The sequence below is a fragment of the Fusarium flagelliforme genome (assembly GCF_020744385.1).
Source record: "Fusarium flagelliforme strain FIESC 12 MPI-CAGE-AA-0113 chromosome Unknown B0J16scaffold_2, whole genome shotgun sequence".
Classification (NCBI taxonomy): domain Eukaryota; kingdom Fungi; phylum Ascomycota; class Sordariomycetes; order Hypocreales; family Nectriaceae; genus Fusarium; species Fusarium flagelliforme.
The window spans coordinates 2,492,013-2,516,924 of record NW_025763504.1 but is presented as its reverse complement, the minus strand read 5'-3'; the positions used below and the strand labels follow the sequence as shown (position 1 = coordinate 2,516,924).

General features: G+C 49.4%; 6 protein-coding genes across 6 annotated transcripts; 2 read left to right on the top strand and 4 right to left on the bottom strand.

Moving 5' to 3' along the window:
* Positions 1–891: 891 nt before the first annotated feature.
* Positions 892–4,657, bottom strand: B0J16DRAFT_62179 (armadillo-type protein). The gene is made up of 5 exons (XM_046134185.1): positions 4,142–4,657; positions 3,899–4,074; positions 3,392–3,823; positions 1,254–3,325; positions 892–1,182 (listed from the first exon to the last, which is right to left on the bottom strand). The coding sequence occupies exons 1-5, from the start codon at positions 4,542–4,544 to the stop codon at positions 975–977; spliced, it is 3,291 nt and encodes a 1,096-aa protein (XP_045986451.1). The 5' UTR covers positions 4,545–4,657; the 3' UTR covers positions 892–974.
* Positions 4,658–6,540: 1,883 nt separating this feature from the next.
* B0J16DRAFT_62110 (uncharacterized protein) lies at positions 6,541–8,597 on the top strand. The gene is made up of 3 exons (XM_046134184.1): positions 6,541–7,109; positions 7,205–7,668; positions 7,718–8,597. The coding sequence occupies exons 1-3, from the start codon at positions 6,696–6,698 to the stop codon at positions 8,409–8,411; spliced, it is 1,572 nt and encodes a 523-aa protein (XP_045986450.1). The 5' UTR covers positions 6,541–6,695; the 3' UTR covers positions 8,412–8,597.
* A 1,053-nt stretch (positions 8,598–9,650) lies between these two features.
* B0J16DRAFT_264102 (uncharacterized protein) lies at positions 9,651–11,027 on the top strand (the record flags this gene model as incomplete). Its single annotated transcript, XM_046123343.1, has 1 exon — positions 9,651–11,027. One exon carries the CDS (start codon positions 9,651–9,653, stop codon positions 11,025–11,027), a length of 1,377 nt encoding a protein of 458 aa, XP_045986449.1.
* A 1,052-nt stretch (positions 11,028–12,079) lies between these two features.
* B0J16DRAFT_261738 (glycoside hydrolase superfamily) lies at positions 12,080–13,288 on the bottom strand (the record flags this gene model as incomplete). The annotated part of the gene is made up of 2 exons (XM_046123283.1): positions 12,080–13,059; positions 13,228–13,288. 2 exons carry the CDS (start codon positions 13,286–13,288, stop codon positions 12,080–12,082), a joined length of 1,041 nt encoding a protein of 346 aa, XP_045986448.1.
* Positions 13,289–14,632: 1,344 nt separating this feature from the next.
* B0J16DRAFT_62079 (pyridoxal phosphate-dependent transferase) lies at positions 14,633–16,988 on the bottom strand. The gene is made up of 4 exons (XM_046134183.1): positions 16,278–16,988; positions 16,113–16,213; positions 15,051–16,056; positions 14,633–14,993 (listed from the first exon to the last, which is right to left on the bottom strand). Exons 1-4 carry the CDS (start codon positions 16,506–16,508, stop codon positions 14,781–14,783), a joined length of 1,551 nt encoding a protein of 516 aa, XP_045986447.1. The 5' UTR covers positions 16,509–16,988; the 3' UTR covers positions 14,633–14,780.
* Positions 16,989–17,049: 61 nt separating this feature from the next.
* Positions 17,050–23,879, bottom strand: B0J16DRAFT_368771 (1,3-beta-glucan synthase component-domain-containing protein). The gene is made up of 4 exons (XM_046130240.1): positions 23,554–23,879; positions 23,151–23,405; positions 17,810–23,098; positions 17,050–17,761 (listed from the first exon to the last, which is right to left on the bottom strand). Exons 2-4 carry the CDS (start codon positions 23,384–23,386, stop codon positions 17,422–17,424), a joined length of 5,865 nt encoding a protein of 1,954 aa, XP_045986446.1. The 5' UTR covers positions 23,387–23,405; positions 23,554–23,879; the 3' UTR covers positions 17,050–17,421.
* Positions 23,880–24,912: the final 1,033 nt, after the last annotated feature.

The window sequence follows — 24,912 nt, the reverse complement described above, 5'->3', positions numbered from 1 at the left end:
GAAGCCAACCCATGTCTGAAAACCATCTCGTCTCGCGATCTGGCAATACATAGTTAATGACTGAAGCCCAACCTTCAAGTAAAACAGGCTGAGACGGCCTTTATGGAAATACAAGGGATCTACTCGTTCACTCCAGATAATGTAAGCAGCCTTGTCTCTGGATGTAGCCTCATTCGACCTAGAACGGCAGCTAGGCCATCACGTCTTAAGAACACTGCCGATATGGTAACTGGGCCCAACCGTCCCGCAGCTCGAGATAAGACAGCCATTCCATCTCTCCCTCGGCCTCTTGGGCTGAGTGCTCCTACGATTGAGTTTCTGGTACACTGTCTCAATCATATCAGCAGCAATGTTTCACTACTATGATCCAGCCAAGTAATTGGCAAAGTCTTCGAGTCATCACAGAATACCATGTGAAGGCATTCATGGGGAGCTATATTGACAACATCACAACAAATAATGGAAGATCGTGAGAATCATGACAAACATATTCATAAATTCTAATGTAGCATTAAAAGGCGCCGTGCGATGTCAAGTATATAACCTTCCTAAACAAAATGCCATCTTGCTTTTGCCTCGACGCCAGGAACCGACGTCTTCTCTATCTCTTCTCTTCTCTTGCCCATGCCTGGGGCATGGCAATGCTTTGATGCTGGCTTTGAACCCGCTCTAGCCAAACTAGAGTGCCACACCTTGTCGCATCGATACCAGCATCACCCTGCGGATGCTCGCCTGCCACAAGCGCTTGACAGCTGACCGGGTTCCTGGTCTGAAGCTGCCACCCTGTAGCGATCATTTTTGGTATCATCTGGAAACAAAATTTATGTTCCCGAGTAAAATTCGCACGCTTGTCAACCCGTCCTTACTCTCTTAGACTCATTCCTCACGACTCCATACGAATAACTTTCATTGCCGCATACTGAGCCCCCAGCGATGCGGCGCTTTGCAATAACCAATGTAAACGAATCCCACATCTAATTGAAGAATCCCATGATGGTTTGTTGCGCCTGGGGAGAGAATTGTTGCAGGAGCGGCGAGGGATCAACCGATGTTGCCTGCAGAAGTCCCTTGGTCGCCTGGGCCACACGGGTGGCAGTCTGTCCTACGAGCGTCTCTGCCTCCAGGGCTTGGGCAATGAAAACGAAAACCTTGCCGGCCTGGCTCACAACAGCAGGGTGTTGCCTAGAGTTAAAAACGATATGTCAGCTGATGTACACTATGAAAATGTAGAAACAAACAGAGGGGATACTTACTTCTCAATCAACTCAGCCAGGTATGCGTAGGCATATGGCGCCGCTTCCTCGTCGTTTGTCACAGGCAGAGTCTCGACCCATTGTGTGATGACATTCTGCACATCATTCACAGTGCTGGAGTTGTAGTGAAGAATCTTGGCGATAGCTGCGCATGCGTTCTCGGTCGCATACACATTGTCCTCGTTACGAGCATCGGGAACCTGGGTCACCTGGAAAAGGAAAGGGACTGAGTTTCCCAAGAACTGTGCCCATGGCGCTCCACCTCGGTGGGCAGCTACTCCGATACCGTAGGCCGCCGCCTGACGGATAGCTGGAGAAGGGTCTCGGCAACCATCAATCAATGGTTGAGTGATGACGCCAGCATACCGTGTGCTTTCAGGACCACAATATTCGAGGACATCGTCCATAATGCAGAGACCCCACTGGCGCTGGGTAGGATCGGGAGAGCTAAGGAATCCCTCGTATGTGGCCATCAAACGCTCCCAGGCGGGCAAGAATGCGGCACCGTGGTTCTTGAAAATAGCGTGGAATGCCTTGTTCATATCTGAAAGTAGGGTCTGATCGTCTTCGATGGCAATCAAAGTATCCTCGGCCTCATCCTCCACGTCGTCGGCGGTGGCTCCTTCCTTGTCCTGCTCACGTTGCGCAACTCGGTCCTTGTAGTCCTCAAGGGCAGAATGAACGGAGTCAATGAATCGGTTCAGGTGATCAGCAGAAAGACATTCCTTTCCAACAACCTCGACAGACTCGTAGAAGCACTGGTACATCTCGGCGAGAGTGTCAATAGCCGGCTCTGCAGTCAAGACCTCGAGAAGCTTGTCAACAGTGGCGTTCCAGAGACCGCGGAGTTCGGCAGACTGGGGGCCATAGGCCTTCTTGTAGGAGCTCAGAAGCTGAGGCACAAGCTTAGCAGAGATATATCTGACAGGGTCATGGAAGAAAAATGCAAGACCGGGCAGGGCAATCTTTTCCATGATCTCTGAGACATAGGGCGCAAAAGAAGCCTCAAGAACTTGGGCGTAAACAACCAAGAGCTCAATAGCCATATGCTTATCGTCCATGGTACTCGTCTTGATACCAATCATCTTACCCTTAAGGGGTACCAGCTCCCATCCTTCCTCGTTCTGCATTTGCTCCACCTGGTCATCATCATCCAACAGCTGAATGTCAGCCTTGGCGACGGCAAGCTCCAGGAGAGGGGGCATGACATTGTGAAGGAAGGGAAGGAAGTCGGAGCCAAGAACACGGCACATACGACCCCAGCAGTGCATGAGGTACTGTGCCTGGGGATCGTCAGCGTCCGTGATGTTAGCCTGAATGTTAGCGAGGAGTTCGACGAGGGTCATGGCATCCTGACCAAGGCGGTCCTTTCCAACGGCTAGTGCAATTAGTGTAGCGCATTCCATGGCCTTGGCACGCAGGAGTCGGTAGTCCTTCTCGCTTTGGTTCTGGAGAACATTGACTAGAAGAGGCATAAGAGTATCGTAGTACTTGGAGAAGGCAGCCTCAGCAGCATCAGCGATAGTGGCAATGGTTGAAAGAGCCTGCTCCTGGACGTATCGCTTCTCGTTCTGAAGAAGCTGGAACAGCTGGGACAGAAGCTCGTCCAGGTATGGCTCAAGGGTGGCCTTCTCAGCCTCCTCACAGAAGTTAACGAGGGCAGCAGCTGCGTGGGACTTGACACGGCCCTCGGGGGAGTTCAAGACAGGAATGATTGCCTTGAGGACACGGTCATAGTAGTCGGTTTGCATCTTGGGAGCAAAATCAGTGCTCATCTGGCCAAGAGCATTGCAGCCAGCCCATCGAACTCGAGGGTGAGGATCTTGAAGTGCGGGCACCACCAAGTCGAGCACCTGGCTAAGCTCGCCAATCATGAGATCTCGACAACCTTCCGAGATGGCGGAGATAGCCATCAAGGCAGCGTGCCTGTCCCTCCAGGCCATGGAGGTCATCATGCGAGGGAGCCAGTTGAAAGTAGGGGCCAGAATGGTCTGGCCTCCAAGCTTGTTCGCAAGTCGGTCCATGGTCTGCTCGCCGGCCACATGGTTTTGGTCGCTCTCGTCTTGGTCGAACTACGAACCGATTAGCCACAAATTCACGAAAGTTGTGATTCCTTGTTGTTTTCCGCAAAAACTTACATCGTCCGATGCCATCCACTCAGACGCATCGTCATCGTCCTCGCCAAGATCCGTCATGAGACTCAAACACTGTGTAATCATATCGTTTGTGTATGAGGGATCCTTTCGGCAGACAGAAGGCGCGTAGTCGGCGAATGTAGCCATAAGTTCCAGCGCGTTTTGACGGCACATGTTGTCGAGTTCTTTGTCCTGGACCACGGAGATGCTGAACGTAACGAGATTTGAGAAAAGAGACTTGAACATCTTGGGAGCCGTCTCGGCCAGGTCGATAAGAGCAAGGAGCGCCTTGCTAAGATCGTCGGAGTCCTGTGTGTCCTTAATCGGAGGGAGAATGTTGAGTACATCAGGAATAAGGGCATAGTATTTAGCCTGCCCTTTCTTGCTTATGGTTCGGAAAAATGCAGCAAATGCTTCCATCGCGGCAAGACGGACCTTCAGCTGTCGTTAGCAGTGCAATGACATACAAGGTGGGACAGAAATTCTGCCCCGCGAGGAGGGGTTCTGTACCATGACGGCGTCGTCCTTGAAACCTTGTTGGAAAGCTTGGAGAACAGCCTCCTCATGTTGTTTCTCAATAATTGCGGGAGTCGTAGCAAACACTCGGAAGGCGTTTTCTCGCTTTTCGGCTTCGGGCGCTTGGCTAAGTTGGAAAAGAGCACTAAGCAGGTCAGGCCAAGCATCACCTGGTGCAAAGAAATGTTAGCGAAATCTGGACAGATGAAGAGCAGCTTCAAATGGCACTATGCTAACCGTTCTCTGTGTATTGTCTGGCAAGCTCGGCAACAGCATCACTAATTTTGTTGCGAACGAGACGATCAGACTCAGCGGCGAGGGTCTCAAGAAGCTTCTGACGAATGACGGCGGCTTGGTCCTTGGTCAGAGAGAGGAAAAGATCCATGCTTTCTCCGGCATCGTTCTTGCGGGTCTTTGAAGCAATTCGTCTGAAGATAACAGCGGCGAAAGATCGGGTCGCATTGTCGCCAGCGCCTTGAATTTGTTCCACCAGTCCCATCAACAGGACCTCGGGGCGGGAGGCGGTCCAGTTGTTCTGCAAATGCTCTTCGGCCTGAGATCTTATACTGTTGTCGGGGGACTGCAGAGCCTGCAGCAGCTGTGAAAGCTCTGCGTGGACATCTTGCGGGAGCAGAGACATTGTCGTTTAAGGATGCCGATGGTGTTGTCCACCAGCAGACGACAAAGACGGTCGAGGTTCAGTCGGAGGTTTGCGGTTGCGAGGAGGGTGAGGTAGCAACCACGGAATAGGCCTTGGGATAAGGTAGGATTATAACAAAGCTACGGGCCCTTGGTGCCTTGTAGACTGTGATCGGCCGTTGCTTGGCTTTGAAGGACGAGGTTTCCAAGATCCCAAATGGTGGGAGATGGGAAGAAAGAAGAGAGGGACGGATGAGGTGGGAGCAAAATCAAAGTGGGGGAGGGGAAGCCCAAGCATTCGAGGGTCATGCTTAGGTACCTTGCCAGCCAACTTTGCAGAGAATGTACTTTCGATCAAACGAGCCCAAAGTAAAAAAAAAAAAAAAACAAAGGGTGCGCAGCGACCAGCCAGTCATTAGTGTGATCTTTTCAGGGTCGTTGTGTTTATTTCTCTCTATCTTTTATAGATAACACGACTTTTTGAAGGACATAGAATCCTATCTGAAGCAAAACCGTTGAGGCTTTCGTGCCTACATAATTGGCATATATTTTTACATCGATCAATATGTCCATTCACTGTAAGAATCTATTGAAAGCCAGGCCAGGCATCGTTAGACAAAGAGCTTTCTTCGGCTGGCCAGTTAAAAAATGGTCAGGCAGCTCATTATTTTGTTTGCTTCAATAGGTATGTACGGTCTAAAGCTCATACCCCCACCACACCGCCAGAATGTTCTTTGGGTTTATGGCTGTGTCCATGCATGCACGCTGAAATCTAAGTTATGATGATGCATTGTCCCGGCAGCCAATCATAGTAAATCGTTAATGGGCGGGCTACAGTACTGTATGTACAAGGCTTTCGGTGTTTCGTATATTGTAGGTAATCTAGAAGATGAGGTTACTGTAATCAAGTTCCAGAGGCGGAGAAAGTTATATGCGCAATCTAAATACTGTCCGCAGATGCACTCGACATATTCTTGGATTTATTGTAACAAGAGCTTCGCATCGCGCAAGATCTCTGTGGAGCACAAGACTCAAGTCTGCTTATGACTGACTTACATCTTACATCCATAAACAAACCTGGATTCTTTCGAGCATGATAAAAACGAAGAGTGGTGAATCCACGATTGGTCAGTACTGCCCTGTCAAACTTGTTTATTGCCATTCAACCATGTCTTGGGTACAAGTTTAGTTACGTATCACATGGAAGCTTTGAACCAGGGATCTCCTTGCTAACCGTTACAGTGTCTGTGTTTTAGTCCAACAATGCAATGCGTTGATCAGTTCCGGCAGACGAGGCTTCGATGATCAGCCCGCTCTGCCGAGTCATTGGACAGATACTCCTTGGAATGGATCATCAGATGCTTCATGTTGGTGCCAATCAATACTTGAAAAAGTATTTAAAAAAGAACAGAAGAATCTGAAAACAGAAATAGGTTACATTCGACTGTCCAGCATATATATCTTCAATATCAGGAACAGGAAGGGGTTTCACCTAGGTACAGTATCTTTTCTATTCTACATTGAAGTTGAGTTGAGTTCTAGATCCCCCGGTATCAGTATCGCGGGGCAGGCACTCCACTGTACTGTATGGGCAGGCTATGTCATCATGCAAATAGAAGTCTCCCCCGCCCATTCACCACCTTGGATGGTAACCTCGTGCCCCTCGCGACTGTCCCTCGAATCGATTCGACTCGATCGACGCTTCTCGTCTCGTCTCCAGACCAACCTCTCCGCCTTAGAAAAAACCATTCCACTTCATCTGTCCATTTCTCAACCATCGCTCGTCCCTTGGCGAATGTTCATCTGACTATTTGTATCCTGACTCTTTGGTACTGTTTGTGACTCTTACCTTAGTACCCAGGTATTCAAACATCATCCAACCGTTCTCTGATCCAGTCTACCCCTCCGCTCTCTCGCTCTCGCCCTCACTTGCGTCTCGTTTATTTCCGTGCCACAATCATCATCTCATATTTGCCAATTGCTGCAACGGAGCATTTCATCGTCATCTCACCATCAATCTGCCGATTGCGATACATACATCGCTCTCTTACTAGCTTAGGCCGTGCCGTATCCTCGACTCTTATTAGCCCGGTCTACTTGCAACTCTTACCAAACCCCATCTCACCAACTGCTCGTGAACGAATCTCCAATCATGGACCCCTCGCCAAGCTCCTCCCGCGAGCTCAAGGACACCCGCGCGACCAGCTCGACCAGCCTGAACAGCGCTGCCTCGGGCTCTTCGTCAACTCATAAACCTCCTACTCTTTCTCAACGATCTCCCTCAGTTTCCATATCCGCCGGCTCTGGACCAAGCTCCATTTCCGCCCATCGCTCTAGTTTCGCCGAGAACCTACGAAATGCCCCATCCTCACCACGCTCTCAGCGACATCCTTCGTTCACGCAAGCTGCTCTTCAAGAGCTTTTGAGCCATCCTCCAGCCGGAAACAAGCACGCCAATCCCAAATTCGCTGGCCGCGATTGGCGCGATGTAGCTATCGGAGAGCTGGTATCTCCCGACGATATAAAGTGGGTGGAGTTTGACACTAGCGTCGAGGAAGCTACCAAGGTAAGTTTATAGCTTCGTGAAAATCGCAACAAGAGCAGTCGTCGAACGCAAGTTCGCATTTGCTGCTCGTAATTCTACTGACACGAACCTCTTAGACTCTTTTGAAAAGCCCTACCAACGTTGTTCTGGTCCGCGAGGATGCTTCCACTCATACTGCCATCTCCACATTCGATTACACCGACTTGAACGTATATCTGCTTGTTGTTGTCGGCCTGGTCAAGCCTGAGGAGGACCAAATTACTCTGTTCAACACTATCATGGGTAAAGCGCAGGAAGGCGGCCAGATTCCTCTACGAGACGTCTTTCCATTATTCCATAAGGAATCACTTGTTACGTTGCCTGGCGAAGAGAAACTCTCTCAAGCTATTCAGATCCTTGGTAGTGGTATCCATCGTCTCCTGGTGACTGCCACTAGTGGCGAAGTTGTTGGTATTGCAAGCCAACTTCGAATTGTCGAATTCTTTTGGAATGAGGGCGTCAATTTCCCTTCTATTGATCGACTGTACCCTGCCCTGCTCCGCGACTTGGGTGTTGGTACCAAGGACATTGTCTCTGTCAAGTGAGTTGTGGTTTTGCCCTGGAGTAGATTATATACTGACGAGTGATAGCTCTGATGCAGCTTTGTCCGAGGCTCTTACACTTATGCACGACGAAGGCCTTACAAGTGTAGCTGTCGTTGACAACGGCCTGAACGTCGTGGGCAATATTTCCACCAAGGATGTTCGTCACTTGACGAAGAGCTCCAATGCTCACCTACTCAACTCATCATGCATGAATTTTATTTCGGTGATTCTCAACGAGCGAGGAGTCGAACATGGGCGCGACGCCTTCCCCGTATTCTACGTCAACCCCTACTCGACCCTGGCCCATACAGTTGCTAAACTTGTTGCTACTCGATCGCACAGGATGTGGGTTGTCGAGTCGGCATCACCCTCACCTTCGGCTCCTGCTACGCCTTTGATGGGACCTCAATCTTTCACAACCCCAGCACATCCACCTCCAGCTATGGCTGCATCAACATCTACACACGCTGCACCCGCATCACCTGTGCCTACAGCTGCTGTACCTGCGTCGCCGGTCCCCACAGCTGCCGTGCCAGCATCTGCAATGGCCGGTGCTCGTTTGTCAGGCAGGCTTACTGGCGTCATTTCTTTGACTGACGTTCTGAACATGTTTGCAAAATCGACGGGCTTGAACCCTTCTGACCCCAACGAAGAGCGAGCACGACGAAGGCGAAGCTCAAGCAGCTCAGTGCGGCCCAGCATGGACTCACACCGACCAAGCATCGATTTCCGACGATGATAAGGACGCAATATGCCATGGATGTGATTTGTTGACTAACCTCGATTGGATTATCTGCATGCATGGTAGTAGTTTACGGCGAGTTATCCGTCACGTCACAGAGAAGGGGAGGATCAACGAAGCTATTAGATTGGAGGTCATCTCATTCGCGAACAAATCGTTGTGGAGTCAATTCCAGTCTAAAGATGGGCAGTAGATAACTTATTCTTGAGGATGCGGTTCGCCCAATTTGGAATATTGAGGGTTCTTCCAAAGACTGGTCCTTTTTATTATAGTGCCTGACGGAGCAAAGAATGGCTACCAAGGGGGTGCATTACATAGGAACTTGAGTACTTACTTAGGTGTTATATGACAAGCTAAGATAGAAATTTGATGAAATCTCCGCTTCACCAATATTATAAAGTGTCAATTGTATGTAGACTTCAGCCACTTCTTGTTCCCTCCCGTTGGATCGACGTTAGGGGTGGCAATCTTCAATTCAGTGCACGTGAAGCCAAGGACCCTTCACTGCCACGTTTGATGCAATTTGATTGGCTGGCAGCTCGCCACATCGGATCTGATCCCAGGGTTCAGTCCAGCGCATCGCCCAATTGACTCATCATCACCTCCACTTCTACTTCCTTCAATGCTCAACGCTCAACGTCTTATGTAGTTCTCATATCCTCTTCTCATCGGTCCTCCGATTCTTTCTCACCTCAATCTTTGCACTTTCTGTTCATCTCTTTTCTTTCTATCTTTTTAGTCATTGCTTGCACTTGTTCCTTTTTCGTCCTCGTGACACTGTAGCTCGATCTTTCGCTCCGCATCTGATCGACTCCATCATCCATTTTGGCTTCACTCAAGCGGCGAAATCTGACGCATTGGATTTTTGTTTAGTATCACTCCAGACTCAATCGGCCTCTCCCGTGTCAGTTGGTTTTACTGTACCATATCTTTGCGGCTCTAGCCCTCTGTTTCCGCCCCGTTTTGGTTTTCTCGTTCGTCTCGCATCTTACTGCACTGCACTCTCAGTTCAGCTGTGGCAAATTGGTCTATCAATATCTTTCTCGCCTTTCGGCTTGTATCTGCGCTATCTTAGTATTTCAACTTTTCTACGCTTTACTCTACGAACAACATCAATTCAAGACATTGAACATATAACCAATCATCTCACGTCTCGGATAGACGTTGAGTATACCACCGATATCAGCTTCACCTACAAACACGCCTCTATGTGCATGACTGCTTTCGATGGTTACCATGGCATCTACAACAACAACTTCAACAGACGACCCCCTCCACGAGCCGCCAGGTAGCAGTAAGGCCGGCCACGATGGTCTATTCAAGCTAGGCGATTTCACAAGATTGAACTCGCAAAACCTTGCAAACTGGGCGTCCCCAAAAACTTCAAAGACCCGACAGACCTTGGACTCAAACCCCACGCTTGGCAACTTCAAGCGGCTCTTTGAGCAGCTTCGTTTCAAGGACGATGTAGCAACTCAGCAGCAGCAACCTTCGACTTCCCCCAAGGCGCAGCCGATCACGATAGTGAAATCATCTATCGAATCAGTATCAGTCACCAAAGCAGTCAACGTTCCCAAAATCTTGGCTGAACCCATCTTCGACTCAATCACCGACTCGGAGGCTGGAGGCGGCTCCGACACTGATGTGCTATTGGCTGCTTCTTATTCAACTGCTGTCTCAACACCGCCAAGCTCCAATGAGTTTCCTGTGAATCATTTTGAAGAGAGCAAGAAGAGCAAGGCCAAGTCTTCTAAGGCCAAGGCGAAGTCTCACTCTCGAGACAATTCAGCGCCCAAGGTTATGGTTTGGGATAATGTTCGGTCTGAATCGGTCAAACACGTCCTCTCGTACCAGCCATTCAAATATGGCCCTATCACTGAGATCCACAGTAATGTATCGACTACCTCAGCCAAGCACGAAAACCTCATGGGCAAGTTGGTCCAGGAGCGCGTTGTTGACTCTATGATCTGCAAGGACTTTTCCACCATTGCAGATAACGGAATTCATGTCTTCGTTGACATGTCCAACATCATCATCGGCTTCCAGAAAGCCTTAAGAGCCAAATTTGGCATCTCGGAGTCTTCGCGCTTTGTTCCGCTTCCCCAAATGAACCTTGCTTTTTTTCACGAACTCCTCACCCGCGATCGCTACGCAGAATGGCTCAACGTTGGCTGTTCAATGCGTCCTGATCGAGGTGAACCCCCTTTCATCCAAGAGCTCAAAGACCTTGGCTACCGAGTCGACCTCCGCAGCCGTCGTGCTGAGCAGTCCGGTTCCGGTGACAACACCACTTTCGAGGCTGGCGGCTTCCGCTATGTCGAGGATATGGTTGACGAAACACTTCAAATCCGAATTGGTGAATCTGTCATGCAGTATTTCGAGATGCCTGGCACGCTCGTCATTGCCACGGGTGATGCCCGGCCGGCCAAGTACTCGGATGGCTTCCTCGCATATGCCCAACGCGCCCTGAAAATGGGCTGGAGCGTTGAGGTTGTGTCCTGGAAAGCCAGTCTTTCGTCCGCCTGGAACGCACTGTTGAAGGACAAGAGCATCGGTTCTCGATTCCGTATTATTGAACTTGATCAGTTCGTTGATGAGCTTTGGATCTGCTAAACTTGTTTCCCCCACAGCCTCTTCTGAAATATGTTGAGTAGCTCGACGGGACTTTGGTTGAGACATCTGTCCGATCACATCCGTATGAGGATGGTTCTTGCAGATCTTATCATTCGTGAGGCACCAGCAGATCCAGAGCTTCTTAGCCTCTGATCCATGTGATATTTGTATGCTCGCTTTCTTTTCTGTTTACAACTCAAGCACTAGGTGTGCTTATTTACATCAGGGTAGTCGAGTACTCTCCGGTATCTGTTTATATATGCCTCGTCAACGTTTTATGAACGGCCACTTTCCATTTCTCTTCAGGACGTTCCTCCATGTTTGGTCAGCCCTATATGAGATATGGGAAGTTTTTTTTCACGAACATTTCGGCTGCAGTCATGTCCGTGACGGCCAGATTGATGGTCTCATTTGGGAAAGAAGCAAGAGAATGCCGTTTTTGATGAGTTATGTCTTTAATACCCATCATAGTTGCTTAGATGGATATAAACAATTTGCAGTCACGTCTTCAAATCTCAGGTGTCGTGATAAAAGAAGAGGACGGAGAGTGTATGGAGTGTGATCGAGTGGGCAAATATTTGAGCTTACATAGACTATCTTCCCATATTCAACATGCTTCTATCAATAATGATTCTTTAATTACTCTGGAGCCATGTTAGGATCGCCCATGAAAGCGACGCTTCATCGCCAGACATAAGGACATGATTGATATAATGGATTACAAAAGCATTTCAACTCATATAAAATACACAGCATAAGCATTTCCATACCCTTCAAGCGACACCAAAACAAAACAGTCATAGTCAATGTGATATAACCCGGCAGTTAAATCCCGAAAGGAAGAAGCAAACAATCCTCCAACATGCCCTTGCTACCAGGCGTGTATAGTCCTGCGATAACACCAGGTACTCGGCATTTCAACCCCAAAACAACAACAATGAGCCCTCAACGACATGAAAAAAGACATTAAGTCGAACGTCATTTCAAACCTGACCGCAAACCATTCAAAGATGTGAAGGGTTAACTGACATAACAAATTCTCGAGCCCTACTCTATTCAGAGTCTGAGTTCTTGCCGTCGATACCCCAGTACTGCTCAGCGTGGAAAGTTGCAGCTTCTGCCTTCTTCCAGTGGTCGTTGAAGGCAGAGAAGAGGATCAGGTCATCGGGGTGCTCAGAGAACGCTTCCCTGATCGCCTTGAGAGCCGACCCTTGTTGGGTCAATCCAGGAACAGCCTCACCATTGCTGTCACCCTTTGTGGGCCAGCCAGTCTCGCAGACCACGATGCGCTTGTCGCTAGATAGCTTCGACTTGACAGCTTGAACGGTGTCAGAAAGCCACTTGCCAGCACCATCAGCAGAGGTATGAGGGTCAAAGAAGGCATGGGCGTTGATGGCACAGTACTCGCTCTTTTCGCAAAGCTCCGGGTGCTCCTGAACGGCCACAAATGTATCAACCGTCAAGACAGGACCGTTGTACCCGGCAGCCTTAAAAATCTGGCTGGCTTCGTCAACAGCGGCAAGAACCTGCGCAGGGGTAGCAGCACCGTTGTTGACAAGTTCGTTTCCGACGCTGATGGTGTCAACGATGTCCCAGTCGCCATTGATGGCATCAATGATCAATTTGGCTTCATTCTGCACGTCGTTGATATCCCAAATACCGAGGAAAAGCTTCATGTTGTTGGCCTTGGCGCAAGGGTAGATCTTCGAGACTTGGTCACACTCGGTCCCGTAGATGCGGACGAGAGAGTAAGAGCCTGCGAGCTTAGCGAGATCCTGCTTAATCTCATCTTCTTCCTTGCACTGGTGGTCACCACGGTATGGGGCGTAAGAAACGCCGGTGAGTTTAGAACCGCTTGAACCTCCGGAACCACCGGAGCTGCCCGAACCTTCGGAGCTACAGTCGACGCAGGGGAGTTTAGACCCACTGCCCTTGGGCGGTTTCGGGTTTTCGGGAACAGGTATAGCAGTTTTCTCTGGGTAGGTTGCAGTGCCAGTCGGCCTCATGGGCGTCGGGGTAGCAGGGGCAACAACTTGGGTATAAGTAGAGGCCGAAGTAAGTGTGATAGTGGTAACTCTGCCATAGTGTTAGCCAGTGTTAGAGTAAATATATGGGAGCGACATACAGCTCTCTTTTATCAAATGGCCGGCCTGTAGCTAGCGTCAGCTTTGAGTTGTGGCTCACCATCTAAGGTACTCACCCATGGGGATAGCAGCAACAACCGCCGCCATGGCCACCGCCGAAGTAAAGAAACGTTTCATTTTAATAGTTTTAAATGTTTCAATCCGTACGTGGGATGATTTCAATAGGATCTGAGAGAGTGGACGAGCTACTTCAAAGAGCTCAAATATATAGTTGATCAAACGTGAGTGATTCAAGAGAAAGTGAGTGTATAAGACGGGGCTGGATAACCCGTAGTCAAGAACGAAGAGGAATCAGATAAAAGAGTGTCTGGAAGTGAAAAAGAAGAATAAAGAGTGAATAATCTTAGGAAAGTTACTAGGAACAAAAAGGTTGAAGAGTGAATGAAGGAGAAAAGAAGAGTGGAAGAAGCGACAGATATGAAGGTGAAGAGGAAAAGGAAAAGCCCAAACAAGGGGGGAAGTGGCTGCTCGACACAAGATAAAAGAACGGCAGGTCGAGACTGGTTAGGTCAGGACTGGAAGGAAAGAACAACACAAGGGGATACGTGTAGGTCATCCGAAGGAAGGTACGCCTGGGTAGATGGTTTGTCTGTACCTGAGCCACTGGGAAACCAAGCCCTGAACCTGTGAGAGACAAGAGAGAGACACTCTTCACCTTGGTAATTCCTGCCTGCTTGCCGTATCCATCTTGAAACCTGCAAGCACTACCTTATTATAGGCCCTTTCGTCCATAATCTTGTCGCTCCTCATTAGCTCGCTGAGACATATGCAAGCAAATAATCACTAAAAGCCTCATTATCTGTTCGAAGAAATTCCCGGAATCATAACCTTAATATGAATCACGGTAAGAGCCCAGTCTTGATGCTCTCGAATCTCTGGAATGACCATGCCACGTAACTACGAACACGGTAATTTCCCCAGGAATGCAAAAACCTGAGACACCATCACGGTCAAGATAGGAGCTGAAAAGGCCATGGAGACCTTCATACGCCCAATTAATTATGAAACAACATTATTCCTCTGTGAACATCTCCTGCATGTGTAGCCTTGGCAATTCTTTCGCCAGATTAGCTCCATTCTGTCATGCAAAGCTGACAGCATCAGCGTGACTTGGCAAGGGATATGTCCGTCCATAAGACACGCGAAATAACTGACGCAAGGTTTCTTGTTCCTTGTCGAACAACCTCTCTTGAAAAACGGCGAGTTATCGTCAACGACTTCGACAGTGAGGGATCAGTAGTGGCTGACTGTGGGCGTAGAACTTTCCAAGATCATGTTTCTCCAACTATGGCACGTACGTTGAAAACGACTTAGTCAATAATAGTCGCTCACAATGTACAGTAATTGAAATCACCATTTTTGACAAGTTCCATTCAATGCTGGCCTATGAGGCCACATCTATTAATCATTAGCTTCCTAAGTGGCTCTCTGCCAATAGAAGGTCGGTCATTGCATGCATCCCCTAATATCTATTGCTCCCATCTGGGATTTCGTCCATAATCGAAGGGTCTCAGCGTAGCCCAGCAGCCTATCAACCATGTTCATGAGTGTGACACCCGCTCAACTACCCTTCTTGTCATCAAAATTAATAGCATTCGGAGCCCCTGATTCAAATAGCCTTGGTACTCGTCTTGCGGGTCATGACCTTGGTGATGGCATGGCGAATAGTGACACCGGCCTTCTCAACATCCTTCTTGGACAGCGCCGAGGTGACGCAAATTCGCAGAGCAGGCTGGGCAAACCAAGCGCCGTCCTTGGGCTTAACGGCGTGGGCATACGGCCGAGTCTTGGTCCTTGTGATCAAAACGCCATTGGCGAGAGTCTTTACAAGTCAGTTCGTTATTATTCCTGTTTTCAAAGTATCATGAGAAAGACGTACCTCTTCAACACAGTCGCATAGAATGCGCTCTTGATCTTCAAGCCCCAGCTTTCGTGCGGCGACAACTTCCGGCTTCAGGACAAGTAGCATGATAGGGTTCTCAGGGTCGCTAGGAGAGTAGACCCAGTCACTGCGGGGATCCAGCTGTGCTTTCATGGCCTTGATGTTTTCGCGTGACTGGGACAGGATTTCGGGGTTGGACTGAAGCAAGTTGAGAGTTTCACTGGCAGTGACAGCCAACATAGCAGGAAGAGCAGCGGAGAAGGTGTAAGCAGAGGAGGTGATACGCTGGTGCTCAACAACGTCTTTAGGACCAGCGCAGAAACCACCACCAGCGCAGAGAGGTCCAGCGAGAGAACCGATGATCATGTCAACCTGCTGGGGGTCCACGTTCTGCGCCTCTGTGATACCACGACCAGTGCGGCCAAGGACACCGAAAGACCAAGTCTCATCCAGGATAACACGGAACTTGTACTTCTCCTTGAGCTCAATCAGACGGGGTAAATCGATGGAATCTCCCGAGAGTTCAAACAAACCCTCGGTCACGACGAAACGGCGAGTAAGCTTTTTGGCGTTAGCCTGTTCCTTGGCAACAGCTTTCATGGCTTCTTCCAGATCATCCATGTCATTGTGCTCAAACCAGCGGATAGTGCTTCGCGACTGCTCGAGACCCTTGCGAATGGAAAAGTTGACGTTTCGGTCAGCAATGATGACGTCGCCACGTTTGCAGAAAGAAGGAATGACACTGGAGATGGTGCTGAAAGACTGTGCGTAGACGATGCAACCCTCAGTACCCAGATACGCGGCGATATCAGCTTCGGTCTTCATATGAACGTCCTGAGTGCCGTAGAACTGGGGAGGGCCACAGGGACCAACACCGTAGGTGCGCAGAACCTGAATCGCCTTCTCCTTGATCTGATCATTCCCGTTGAAGTTGTAGAAGTTGTAGGATGCGAGATTGGTCACGGTTCGGCCGTTGGCTAGCTTCGATTTGGGGCCGGTGGGACTATTAGAGGACATTAGATGCCTGGCTGTGACACGAATATGTACGGCAATGCTCACCCAACGAGGACAGGAAGGCGTTCGGTTTCAGTAGCTTCAAAAGCGTCCTGCTCCTCAACAAGAGGCTCGGGTTGCCATTCATCGATCAATTCCTCTATCTCCTGCAGCATGTCCATTGTTAGCATTTTATCTCTGCAGGTCTTGATGATTAGGCAATATTCTTACGTCTTCCCTCAGCTTGACGTAGTTCTGCTTATGTGTCGAATAGGAGGGCGACAGAAGATAGCGGACGAAGAAGAGTAGCAGTATGGCCTCGATGGCGGATCGTACGGGATCGTTCTGGTAACTCGACTTGATATAGCGAAGAAACACAGCAGAGCCAGGGACTTTGTGGAAGTACACTGAGGCTTGCTCAAGTATGTCGCCCATCCGGGCTTGGAGGGCATCGAGTTCCATTGCCTTTACAATGCTGTGCCTATCGTCACTGGATATTCCGACCTTTCTAAACTTGCTCGTATCGTGATTTGTTGGATCGTGATGGATTGCTCATTCGTAGGTGGGCAGCCTTCTGTTTTGGACCTTGTATGTTGATGTCAGGAGTTCGAGTAAACATTAATGGGGATTTCGAATTGAAGTAACGGACCATCAATTAACGTAATTAATTGCCCTGCCTGCATGGGTTGACATAGGGGCCGCCGGGTGCCTCCCAAGTTAAAACGAGTCAAGCTAGCGAGGGTGATTGGTTACACTGATTGGAGGACGCTAACTCTCATGTCTTCCAGGGGCACAACGGGTACCTGAGCATCAACTCCGCCGATAACAGCACTGTGAGTAAGATGGACCATCCATCCACCATCGGATAGTCCGGAGACTTCCAACGTTGGAATACGCAAAATAAGCTGACATCAAATATCCGTTCATGGATGAATAACTATCGACAGTGGTCACCTGGCTCATCACTTGAAATCCGAAAAACAATAAATTGAAAAGAATGAAAAAGGCATTATTTGCATTGAGTCTAAGGTTGCTGCCATGTGTTGTTTCCTTTCATTGTACACATTAGAATAAGTTTAAAAAAGTGCGCCTTGTGCCAAAAAATGATCAGTCCAGTTCAGCCAGTGAATGTCAGGTCTGACTCGTCTTGCCGACCTCTTCTCTCCATCTCTCACCCCCTCCCCTTCTATAAAAATTCCGAGTGTGTACAAATGCATCCACCTGTGCCAGGTACTGAACTGAAAAGCAAAACAAAAAACAAAAGACAAAAGCTTGGCATTTTGACAATTTTTTTTCTATACGTGAGAACAAAGCGAAGTTACTTCACTTCGTCAGAAGTATTTCCAAAAACACTCTCCTTTCCAGTGTTGGTTTCTTAGAACAGCTTGATCTTGGCAGTCGCCGAGGCCTCCGCAGCAGTCTTGCCGCTTGTAAGACCAGGACCAGTGTAGGTTGGGTTCTTGATACCAGTGACTGACGAGCTGTTGGTGTTGTCGTGCTCGAGATAGTTAGGCTGGACAAGCCCCTTAAGGGGGATCATCCCCTCGAGCGTCTTGCTGAGACTTTCGCCCATTATCTTGCCCACTACAGCAGGTCCAGCAACAAGAGCGATGAACACTATGAGAAGGGTGAAGTAGAGAATGGCATAGCGAATCACGCGTCTGCGTCTAAGCTTAGACTGCTTCATCGAGTAGATGGGAGGTCGAATTTGTCGGCTGAGGGTCGTTAGTATAGGTGTTAGAGGAGTAATAGAAGAGACTTACCTAGGACGGAGCCAGAACAGCATCATAGAGTGAAGCATATCAATCTTGGGAACCAAGATGACAGGTGCCATAAAGAAGAGTAGCCAATGACCCAGAACAAAATCGGCAGAGAACATGGAAAGTTCGGTGATTTTGACGAGGAATTCACGAGCAGGTTGAGTGATTGTGTGCCATCCCATCGAGTACCACTTTCCGCTCCAGAAAGCGATGTTCGAGGCGTCACCCTTGAACTCGCGAGTCAAACAGGTCGAAACGATCAACTTGACAAAGAAGCGTTGGATTGAAATGACAGCAATCATGCCTCCCACAGTACGAGGGAAGTCAAAGCTCTCAAGGATAAACATGCCCAGGAAGGAGATCAGAAGGAAAATGACAGCTGTAGCATGTGCAATGGCGGCGAGAACGCTACCGAACTTCTTGCAGCACATGCTGAGGAGAGGTCCCATACAGCAGGCCATGCCGAACATGGCAGCCAGGACGCCTGCATTGACGGCGACGGGCGCAAAGGCGATGACGAGGAGTCGCATCAGCGACTGAGTAGCTTGAATGTGCTTTGCGTTACCATCTTTCTGAATACGAGCCACAACACCGGTTTGGGCGTTGACGAAGAGATAGGGAAGGGTCGTCACGACAGCAAGCATCAACGGTGAGAAAATCTCACTAAAGAAAATGTTGGCAAAGGGGGCTCGGGGAACATCAGCGGACGCCTTGGCGGATGGGTCACCGAGGGTCTTGCGCTTGTAACCAGTGAGACGAGTTCGGGAGAGTCGACAGTACGAGATCCAAGATGATGCGTGACTGCGGGAATTACCACGCGACAACCAACGAAGATAGTCTCGGTAATCGATGAAGAAGTCGGTCCATGCGAACTGATGAGGGTTGTACAGGAATGGCGAGATGGTCAGGGCAAGAAGCGTGATCCAGAAGTAGATCAAGACACCCTTCCAGACCGTGAGTGTGGCGAAGAGAAGCATTAGCAGTAAACGGGCACCAAAGTAAATAGCTGGTCCAGCAAATCGAGAATACAAGACGCCAAACGGAATGCGAGCAGTCGCAAAACCACGACCTGTACCGATATATCGCGCACCACCGAACGAAATGTTCTGCTGCACAGAGTTCGCGTAGATCTGACAGACGAAGACTTCAAACATGAGCGAGAGGGAGAGGAATTGCTTCATCAATCGGACGAAAGCACGCCAAATACCACGTTCCGACAACTCCTGGACAATAAGAGGAATGAACGAGAGGAACAGAACGAAGAGAATGGAGACAATGCATCGGTAGATCCAGTCGGTAAGTGCATCAGTGTTTGCACAGCCGGTAGGGTAAAGAGGATCAGTGATGGGGACGTTGCGGTTGTACTCGCAGGGAATTGTCTCCTTGCGAAGAGCTCCGAGGTTGACCATGGTGATCATGAACATTTGAACCGAGAACATGATGAACATGTTGTTCAAATGGAAACCAGGATGGGCGTAGTAGAAGGACAAGAATCGATCCAGAGGGAGTTGAGTGCCGAGGTAGTAGTATTCGCGAGACAAGAACTGTTCACCCATACCAGTACCAATCTTCGTTGTGAAGTTCAGGACCGAACCAAAACCCAAATCACGACCCTTACCGCACTGGAAGTACTCACACTGCTTGATACGCCCTCCACGGAGGAGGGCAGTCATACCAGCGTAAATATCTTCGTTAAGGTGAAGACCTTTCTGGGCCTTAGAGACACCACCACGCGTCGTCATAAAGATACCGTTCAGGAAATCAGGATGTCCATAATGAAGCTTACCACCGATCTGTGCCATAGTTCGAGCGAAGAGGGTACCGAATGTCTGTTCCTTTCCGGCCGCAATGTCACCAAGAATACCAATGTTCTCGGAGAAAATGTACTCTCGGGCACCCAGAATAGCGACGGGAGAGGCAACATCATTTTTGACACCAGGAGTGTAGGGAGAAACATTGTCAGTCTTCATCTCCTCGAATTCAGCGAGAACGCTGCGAATCTTGAGACATTCCTCGAGATAGTTGTCCTGGTTGGCGTCAATGAGTTGGATGTACTCGCCACGGTAGAAGATAATAGAGTGGTTCTGGTTGTCGGACTTGCCGTCACCGAGAATAGGGTTACCAGAAAGCTGAACACGGAACTTAGGACGTCGCATGCCGTTCTCCATGACCTCAGAGTGACCGTCAATGAGAACAGAGTACAGGCGGGGCTCTTCGCCCTCGGCGACAGGCGGCTCTTCATCAAGGTAAGCAATCTGGAGGTCGGGATAAGCGCGGAGCAAGAATTCGGCGTTTTCCATCTCTTCCTTCTTGAACTTGGAGAATCTCTGCATAGAAACAAGAATCTTGAATTTGCGTCGGGCCATGCGCTCGAGCTCACGCTCAAGCTTATCCGTGTTGCCACCGAACATCTGGACGACCTCAGGGTTCTCAACGCGGTAAAGAAGCTTGATGGCACGGCTGTAGTTCATGAATCCAGAAATGGTACGGTAGAGAGTCTGGAAACGAAGAGATGCCCAGATACGAGTGCGCAGGGTGTACTCGGGAGCTGAAGACTTGAAACCAATGCAGTAGAAGGGCAGATCGTCGATCTTGCTCTTGGCCGTGTTCTTCTCGTCCTTGTCGGTTTCACCGTTGAATTGGGAGGTCTCATCAGCCAGGATCTTGGTGTCTTTGACGAAACAATCCCACTCATGAGGGTGGAGTTGCTTGAGATATTCCAAAAGCGTGACACGAGAGTAGGGCTCGTCTTCACGAATGATCTCACGGAGAGAGAGAAGAATCTTTTCGCCGTAGTGGGGAATCATAACAGTGAAAGTAGGCATGTTGTCCACGGGCAGAGGCTCAGGGATCGGGGTAGACAGAGACTGAGCGAAGAACGAAATTCGGCGTTCAGCTTCACTGTAGGCGGGGAAGTACTCGGTCTTGAAGGAATGATCTTCCTGGGAGATGAAGAACGTCGGAGCTCGCAGAGTTCGCTTGCCCTCTTGTTCAGAGGGAACCTGATGGTAAAGAAGCTTCTGAACATGCTCGATGGACAAGAGATGCTCGCGGTACATGGAAATGATGATAGCGTTCCATACTTGTGAAATGAGAACCTTAGGCTTGTACTTGATTTCCATGTCCGTGGTCGCAAGAATCTTGGAGTACACACGCTTGGGCAGACGGGAAAAGACGTTTCGCCAAGGTGTCATGATGGAGGATCCGATGTAGAACGATCTGGCAACCGAGAACACGGTGTTCAGGAGAACGTACCAGAGGTAGGTATCGAGGAAGAAGAAAATGACATCGGTGAAGGCCATCAGGGCAAGAACAATAGTCGGATGCCATCTGCAAAGCTGATTACCGAACAAGAGCGCGTCTCCGAGACACGAGTCGACATTCATGATGCTGAGATATCGAACAGGATCACGGAATGACAGAATCAGGTAGATGTAAGAGACACCCATCTTGACACCGAAAACTACCGCCCAGAGTCCATAAGACATAGCCATATCGTTGCCGCGAAGCTGCGGCCAGCTGGCGGTGAAGGTTTGACTGGCCACATATTTCCTGTTGTTGGTAGCTAGGTAGCTGCCAAAAAGGCCACCAAGGGGCATGATAGAGAAGAAGAGAAAGGTGATGAGAGCGATAACAAAGTGGACAATACCAATAGCAGTGTCAATCTTCTCTCCACCGATACCCTCCAGGAAGAAGACCTTGACACCAGGAGCAATGTTAAGTACCAGAATGAAGAGCAGAAAGAATAACTTCTTGGTAAGATGCTGCGCACCAGCCCATTTTCGGGGTACGTAGGCCCACTCAGCGAGGGTAGCAAGAACCTGGATCAGAGAGGCGATTGCACCACCAAATCCCACGATAGAGAAAGACTTGGCAGTTGATGGTTGCTGGTTGACTTGCTGCTCGTAAGAAGGTCCAACAATGAGACTAGGGGCGTTGTGTGAGGTGTAGAACCAGAACATCGTCAAATGGATGATCCAGATACGGTTGAAGTTAACCAACAGATGGAACCAAGAACGAGATTCACGGTAGGTCTTGAAGAAGCACTTCTTCCAGTTGACGTCCTTGAGCTTGACATAACGTTCGGCAGGTGGAACATCGACGAGCTTGCTCTTGTCATGGAGTACGAGACGATCGATACCCTCAGGGTACCAGAAAAGCTGGTTACAATCGTCGTAACCAATAATGTTCTTGTGGTCACGCTCTCGGCGAACGTAAACTCCGTCGGAAATCTCATAGCCTTGATCTCTCAAATACTGGTACAGAGGAGTGATAACGTTGTTCAGGAAGGTGAACTCCTCGACCGGCTCAACAAGGGCTTGACAAGCGGGGGAGTTGAGGTAATCGTCCGCGCATTTGAAGATGAAGCACAGGCACTCGGGCATGAAACGAACCTGGTTAGCTTCACCCCAACAAAGAAGATACAAAGCGATTTGTCGAATTCGATCATGCTGGGACATCTTGTTCATACGGGTCTTCCAGCGATACTCAGCGGCTTCGAGACTGTCATCACCCTCAAGGTCCTGAAGAGTGTCGGCTTCACTCGCTTCGGGGTCCTTCTTCTTCTTCTTGTTGGCCTTCTTCTTGCCCCTACCCTTGCCAAGGCCGTTTGCAAATCCGACAGCATCGTCTAGGTCCAGGTGAGCGGCAAAATACCACCTGCGATAATTGGCGTTGTCACCACCAATGTAGTCGGCATGGAGGGAAAGAAGAGCCTGGTTAGGGGTCATACGAGACGCTCGAGAGTCGAGAAGGATCATCAGATGGTCGTACATGTTTCGCATACTGTCCCGCTGGAAACCGAACTTGGAGCATAGGTCAAGGAAAATGTCCTCAATCTCCTCCTTGGACAATGGGATCTGGGCATCCGAAGTCCAGGCAGGATAGGGTTCTCGAGAACGCTGACCAGGAGGCAGAGCATTTCCGTAATCCATACCATAGTTAGGAGTTGATGCGCCGGAAGAGCGATTACCACCGTATGAGATTTGTGAGGATGGAGGTCGGTAGCCACGCTGTCCGTCATTGTAGCTGTTGTAACGTTCATCGCCACGGCCGTAGTAATCCATCTCCGCAGCGCGAGCCATATCCGATCTCATGGTAAAGTCACTAAAGGTTTCGGAATCCTCTTCAGAGCCTTGTCGAGCACCCTGGGCCTGGTATCCACGATCGTAGTCCTGGTCGTAGTAGCCTCCTTGGCCATTGTCGTAGTAGCCGTCTTGGTACTGGTCGTGGCCATCGTAGTAGCCTCCATCATGCTGATAGGGGTTATTAGGGTCGGCATTATAATAACCACTGCAACCATGTGTTAGAAAGATGCATACTGTCAAAGAGTTATATTGCTTACGATTCATCATAGTAGCCGTCGTCGTTGTGATTATTATTGTTGCTGTTGTTGCCGTTGCCGTTGTTGTTGTTGTTGTTGTTGTTGTTGCGGCCACGGTTGTCATAGCCTTGATCATAGTACTGATCGTCTTGGTAGTAGGAGTCTGTGTTTCCACCCTGCTGTTGATTGCCTCCCTGAGGATGGCCGTAGCCATCATCATAGTGGTCGCGCTGACCACCGCCTGGATATCCCGACATGCTGCTTTAATTGAATTATCTGAGAGAAAAAGTGGTCAGCCGTGTTGTTCGAGACCAGATGGCTCAGTTGTTCGTGGTCCGATACTGGTAACCGTCATCCGACGGTTTCAAGCCGGCGCGACGAAGCATACAGTACAGTGAAAGTGAACAAATCATCGACAACTTACCTATCGATACACATGTGGATGATCAACGAGTGTGTTATGATTCGAGATCAGGCGGAAGAACAAGCGTGACCGGCACTGCAAGATGTTGTCAAAAACCGTCAAAAGGCCGGGAAGGCAGTGAATTCGGTCAGAAAAGGCCAAAGAAAGAGATGCGGTTCAGCGTCGATTCCAGTTCAAGAAGATGAATCAATCACGAAAGTGTGATTCACCAGCTTGAGTAGTAGTCGTCGCAAAAATGGCGAGACAAAATGATTTGGCGAAGCCGTAAAACGAGTGTCGGCAATGCGTAATGCAAAGAATGGCAAAGGGGAGAGACGAGGGTTGGTTTTTGGTGGTTTGAGTTCCAACCCGCACGGGCAGGGAGAGAAACGATGCGTGTCTCGGCGCCGGGTTATCCAGGGCGAAGTCCAGGGGGTGGAAGATGTTACAGTATTGGGTGTGGGTGTAAGATAGCAGGGGGGAGGGAGGGAGCCACTTTGGATCGATGGAAAGAAGTTTCCAATGGATGTTCTCTATGGATTAAGATGCCAGAAGCGATCAACAGAGGTGATGCAAAAGAAATGAAGTGGAAAAGTTGAACGCGAGACCAAGAAAAGGCTTGGTATGTTTTTTCCAGCAATCGACCTGCTCGAGCCACGCAGACACACACGTATGTACACACAAAAACGTGGGAGTGGAAGAGAGAAGGGAGGATCGATGAATCGAACACCAAAACAGTCAAGCAACACACAATGAGAGGTAAGTACAGGCGGGAGGACAACAACAATGGATGGGGAAAGCAGGCAGCCAGCAGCCAAGCAAAGCAGTTTGAGAATGGAAGGGAGATTTTAGTGCAAGGAAGAGTGATTCTTGGGTCTCCGTTCTGAATCTGTTGGCGAATGAGCTCCAACTTCTCAGCAAGCCAAGAGCTGCTCTCCAATCGCCAGGTGGGTCATTGGCCGTTTCTACAGCTTCCATGTTCTGAGTTTACAAGGCATGATACCCGCTAACCCCGAAACTCACAGCGGCCAGACCGCTGAAACTCAATTGGGTTCAAAGATTTGATACACCCGTCCATGGATCTCTCTCAAGCACTTCCAGTTCTCATCTCATCGTGATGTGCTGTTCCAACTGGTGGGTCGTCCGGGCCGTTTCCTGGTCCGTCTCCTTTCGTTCCTTGCTTTCCTCATGATGGCCCCATCCATCCCATCCCATTTAGAGGTCCATCGCCCCTAAAAAGCTGACCCGCGCCCGCGACTCGCTGTGCAATCCAGGGGCGTCGACATGGAGCGCCAGGGGATACGGATCTTGATTGGATATCGCAGAGGGAGTGGTTGGGTCCATGTCTCTGAAGGGTGGCTGGTCACTTTAGGCTTTGCC

Coding starts and splice junctions, on each gene's coding strand:
- B0J16DRAFT_62179 (XM_046134185.1), bottom strand. CDS start 4,544: ATGTCTCTGCTCCCGCAAGATGTCCACGCAGAGCTTTCACAGCTGCTG. Junction 3,824..3,898: donor TCAAGGACGACGCCGTCATG/GTACAGAACCCC, acceptor CGACAGCTGAAG/GTCCGTCTTGCCGCGATGGA. Junction 3,326..3,391: donor AGTGGATGGCATCGGACGAT/GTAAGTTTTTGC, acceptor ATCGGTTCGTAG/TTCGACCAAGACGAGAGCGA.
- B0J16DRAFT_62110 (XM_046134184.1), top strand. CDS start 6,696: ATGGACCCCTCGCCAAGCTCCTCCCGCGAGCTCAAGGACACCCGCGCG. Junction 7,110..7,204: donor GCGTCGAGGAAGCTACCAAG/GTAAGTTTATAG, acceptor CGAACCTCTTAG/ACTCTTTTGAAAAGCCCTAC. Junction 7,669..7,717: donor AAGGACATTGTCTCTGTCAA/GTGAGTTGTGGT, acceptor GACGAGTGATAG/CTCTGATGCAGCTTTGTCCG.
- B0J16DRAFT_62079 (XM_046134183.1), bottom strand. CDS start 16,508: ATGGAACTCGATGCCCTCCAAGCCCGGATGGGCGACATACTTGAGCAA. Junction 16,057..16,112: donor CGCCTTCCTGTCCTCGTTGG/GTGAGCATTGCC, acceptor GTCCTCTAATAG/TCCCACCGGCCCCAAATCGA. Junction 14,994..15,050: donor TATGCGACTGTGTTGAAGAG/GTACGTCTTTCT, acceptor TGACTTGTAAAG/ACTCTCGCCAATGGCGTTTT.
- B0J16DRAFT_368771 (XM_046130240.1), bottom strand. CDS start 23,386: ATGTCGGGATATCCAGGCGGTGGTCAGCGCGACCACTATGATGATGGC. Junction 23,099..23,150: donor GACGGCTACTATGATGAATC/GTAAGCAATATA, acceptor ACATGGTTGCAG/TGGTTATTATAATGCCGACC. Junction 17,762..17,809: donor CTGTTCTGGCTCCGTCCTAG/GTAAGTCTCTTC, acceptor AACGACCCTCAG/CCGACAAATTCGACCTCCCA.